This window comes from Myotis davidii, unplaced genomic scaffold (assembly GCF_000327345.1).
Source record: "Myotis davidii unplaced genomic scaffold, ASM32734v1 scaffold46, whole genome shotgun sequence".
Lineage (NCBI taxonomy): Eukaryota > Metazoa > Chordata > Mammalia > Chiroptera > Vespertilionidae > Myotis > Myotis davidii.
The window spans coordinates 12,526,105-12,530,697 of NW_006383006.1; the positions used below are offsets into that span (position 1 = coordinate 12,526,105).

The window sequence follows — 4,593 nt, forward strand, 5'->3', positions numbered from 1 at the left end:
AAAGTATTCGTCACAGGTGGCATTGAAAAACTGACTTGAGTTGCAGAAGAAGCCCCATAACTTTGACGGGACTGTCATGTTGTTCATCTCCTTGGTCTTAGAGCAAGTGTCGAAGTGTCTTGATGAAAGGGTGCGGTTACCCAGCATGCAGACCCTAAGTACAAACAAACAGGGAGAAAATGAAGCAAAGGAAGAATTTTAAAAAAGAAAATAGCTTAGAAATGGGTTAGTAAATAATAAATAGGTTGGTAAAAGGAAAATGTCATCTCTGAGAGCTACACTGTCATGGATAGGAAAGAGAATATTTATTGACTCGCTTTGTAAATGGTGACGTACATCTTCTGCTAATTTAATCCTTAGAGCAATCTCACACAATATGCAGTATTTCGATTTTGTGGATGCAGGAACTGAAGTCTGGGGGGATAAAGTAGTCTGCATGAGGTAACACAGATGGTAGGTGGTAGTGACAGAATTAAAATAGAAAGACTGTCTGAATACACTGTGCTGACTCACCTTCCACAATTTCTAGGATATTAACCAACTGCTAGGTCTAATAGAATCCTAGGGTCCTTTTGTTTAAAAAATAATTTCCCCTAATTTTATTTTTGGCCTAGAAAAGCCTTATGTTCATAACAAACCCCTTGAGAATGTTTTGCCAAAGGTCAAACCTCTGGCTACTATTTGGAGGAAGACAGCTTGGCTAGAACGAAAAAGCACATCCCTCTGTGGCCTAAGAGAAAACTGTTTTTGAACATAAGCCTGGACCCAGTGGGAGTGAGGGTATTTAAGGATAACACAAATATTCATTGCTGATTTTATTTTATTTTCTCTAACCCAGAGATATAAATACAAACAAAGGAATAATATACCCACAGTTAAAATACCTTTCAAAAAGGAGGAACAAAGCAACTTAAAAAAACAACAACACATTTTTATTGATTTTAGAGAGGAAGAGAGAGGGAGAGATAGAAACATCAATGAGAGAATCATCGATCAGCTGCCTCTTGCATGCCCCCTACTGGGGATTGAGTAACATGGGCATGTGACCTGACCCGCAATCGAACCATGACCTCCTGGTTCATAGGTCGACGCTCAACCACTGAGCCACCACCACTGGGTGGAACAAAGCAACTTTTGAAATCTGCAAAATAGCCGCATGCACACACAATGAATCATGTACCCATTACTCAGCTTCAACAACTGTCAAAATTTCCCAGTCTTGTTTCATCCACTCCTCTAGGTTTTTTGTCCTGTTTTGCTGGAATATTTTAAAGAAAATACCACAGTCCTTCCAGTGTTACTCAGTGGTTGAGCATAGACCTATGAACCGGAGGTCATGGTTTGATTGCGGGTCAGGGTACATGCCCTGTTACTCAATCCCCAGTAGGGGGCATGCAGGAGGCAGCTGATTGATGATTCTCATCATTGTTTCTATCTCTCCCTCTCCCTTCCTCTCTGAAATCAATAAAAATATTAAAAAAAGACTGTCATTAAAAAAAAACACCACACATCATGATCTTTTATCCACCAAAAAAGAGGAGAAGCATCTAAGGAAAACTAGAGGCAAAATGGAATTTCCCAAGTTAAGATATAGCCAGAATGTAGCCTTAATATTTTGATGACTCTAAAATTGATCTTTTGCTGCTCTGTAGTCAGGTGAGCAGATTTAAAAAGTATGATGGAACCTATTGTGGACATCAGTTAGCTTAGAGGAAATACTGGGCTGGAAGAAAATCACAGGGTTCATGTTCTGGCTCTGCTATTAATTAACTTTGGGGCAAGTTATTTAATTTAATCTCTATGAACCTAAGTTTTCATCGTGAAAAATCTACTTTTATGTAATCAGGTTAAATCAACATAGGACTGATGAATTTAATCCCCAAATAACTTTTCAAAGACAATCTCTGTAACAAGATTTCAAATAACACTCAGTGCTGGTTAGTCCCTATGCCACGAGTCAAATGGAAAACTGGTGAACCTGTGAGTCCCCTATTTGTATAAATCCATTACTGCTTCAAAAAATACACTTTAAGCCCTAGCTGGTTTGACTCAGTGGATAGAGCATCAGCCAGCAGACTGAAGGGTGCCGGTTTGATTCCGGTCAAGGGCACATGCCTGGGTTGCAGGCTCGATCCCTAGTGGGGGGCATGCAGGAGGCAGCCTATTAATGATTCTCTCTCATCACTGATGTTTCCATCTCTCTCTCCCTCTCACTTCCTCTCTGAAATCAATAAAAATATATATTTTAATATATATATAGATAGATAGATAGATAGATAGATAGATAGTTTAAGGTACCTGAACTACTTATGGTGTATAATATAATTAATAACCATAGATATAAATACAAATAATGACATTTATTCCTCTTTATTTTATGACTAGGAAGTCCATTATGGCACTAACAGAATTAAAAATTTAATGAATTACAAATATTTAGGTAGGAGTTTAGGTTTCCTTAGACTCTTTATTTTTCATTAATGAAGGAATCCAACATTTTGATACTTTATAAAGGTTGCTGGCAATAACTATACTGTTTGAAAAGCCCTTCATGAATCGTTCAAATATGCACAACCATTATTATAGGGTTTTGAAAAACCTAATTATCTACTAGTATAGCCAATTATCTACTAGTATAAACCTAATTATCTACTAGTATAAACCTAATTATCTACTAGCAAATGATGGTTACAGCTGCCAGTTCAATGCTTGGGACATAGGGAAGAGTATCAACATGAACAAACTAGGCAGTTCGCTGGGAGGCTTCCTGCCTAGATGCTAACAGGGCTTATCCCAAAGGGAAATTTCAGAGAGACTGTAAAATTGTGACTTGAAATGATCACATCACTAGATACTGTCAATGACTACCCAACAGTCATGGTTAATCGGAGAGACAGAAACGTACGGGAAGTGTGGAGGGGCAAAAGACGACTTGATGGCTCCTGCGTAGATGGCCAAGATGGACACAATGACACAGGCCAAAAAAAGTGAGGCGAACTTGTTCACGTAGCGCACGCCGATGAAGACCACCAATACCATGAGCACTAAGAAGGCTGTGCCATAGACACGCATGTTATTTAGCATGGCTGCTGATTCCTTGAGTACATCATCGCTACGGAAGATGGCAGCCCGGGGGACAATGTATACCTGTTAAGCAATAATGATAAAAAATTAGGTAATTTCAAAGTAGGCAAGTAAAAGGATGTTGCAGTTTGATTAGATTTCACAAAGGAAAGCATAGCTGAGACAGACAATGGCTGGATACTTCGCCAAATTTCTATTTGGATCTCGAACACCTACAGAAATGGGATATCACTGATTTTTTTAAGTCTACATGCTATTCTGAATACCTCTATTTCCAAATGGAAAAAAGTAATACATTAATAACATATTCAAAGGGTTACATAAAATAATTATAATGATTACCTTGAAGACTACTTCTGCTTATCATTAATGTAAATGGTAAAAAATATATCCCAGTAAATAAAGAAATGAAACACATTTTATTTCATTGGGATAAAGATATTTTAAAAAACACTTTATTTTACTTTTCCCCCCATTGGCACAAATCTTCCTTGGAGACTAACTTCTTGGATGAGGTAAAGGGGTGGGGGTGACTGGGTAGAGGGGAAGGAGTAGGCAGACAAAAGATGCCCTCAACATTTTTGCTCATATCCACACTTGGAGGCCAAGTGTGAAGTGCAATACAGCAAGGCGCAATAAAGCAAAGTGAAATAAAATGAGGCTAGCTGATTACAATCGATCACTTATAGCTGCTCTCTCAGAAGCCTTGACATCAAAGAAAAACGTAAATCCAAATCTGTATTATTATCTATACTGTAGAACACAATTAAGTGATTACTCACCAGAAAAATTTCAATGGCACCAAGGATATACATGGCTGCTGCAAATGTGGTTCCAAGATAGAAGCAGAGGCCAACAGCTCCACCAAACTCTGGGCCCAGTGCCCGGGAAATCATGAAGTATGAGCCCCCAGCTAACACACAAAGAACAGGTGATCAAGATAAAAAAAGTACATTAGTAAGAGGTATGTGAACAATCATAAGTAAGAAGAATAAAAATATGCATGAAGGATAAATATTTGAGGCTTTTGAAAATGCTGAATGTGATAAAAAGTAGATTTGCTAGTGGGGAGTAAAATATGAAATCTTTATGGTAGGATATACTGCACATCTAATGCTCCATGGCAGTGGTCGGTAAACCACGGCTCGCGAGCCACATGCGGCTCTTTGGCCCCTTTAGTGTGGCTCTTCCACAAAATACCACGCGAGGGCCCGCACGTACAGTGCAATTGAAACTTCGTGGCCCATGTGCAGAAGTCAGTTTTTGGCCTGGGCGAGTCTATTTTGAAGAAGTAGTGTTAGAAGTGGTGGGGGGTGTCGGTTGGTCAGTCAGGCGACAGGAGATGCGGGGCAGGCGGGCCGGGGGATACGCAGCACGGGGGAGGTACATTGTTTTGAGGTACATTCGCTGAGATCGACCCCTTCCAACTCTCCCATCCACACTCATCTATCTGAAACAAGTATACAAGACGAGTGTGGATGGGAGCGTTGGAAAGGGTCGACTTCAGCG

General features: G+C 39.6%; 1 protein-coding gene across 1 annotated transcript in view; it reads right to left on the reverse strand.

Moving 5' to 3' along the window:
• SLC12A6 (solute carrier family 12 (potassium/chloride transporter), member 6) overlaps positions 1 to 4,593 on the reverse strand; it is an 84,862-nt gene that overhangs the window by 20,670 nt on the left and 59,599 nt on the right. Inside the window, exons 7-9 of the mRNA XM_006778178.2 lie at positions 3,867 to 3,997; positions 2,906 to 3,147; positions 1 to 154 (exon numbers count right to left, since the gene is read on the reverse strand). Coding sequence (XP_006778241.1) covers positions 1 to 154; positions 2,906 to 3,147; positions 3,867 to 3,997 — 527 coding nt within the window. The remainder of the gene's footprint in view (positions 155 to 2,905; positions 3,148 to 3,866; positions 3,998 to 4,593) is intronic.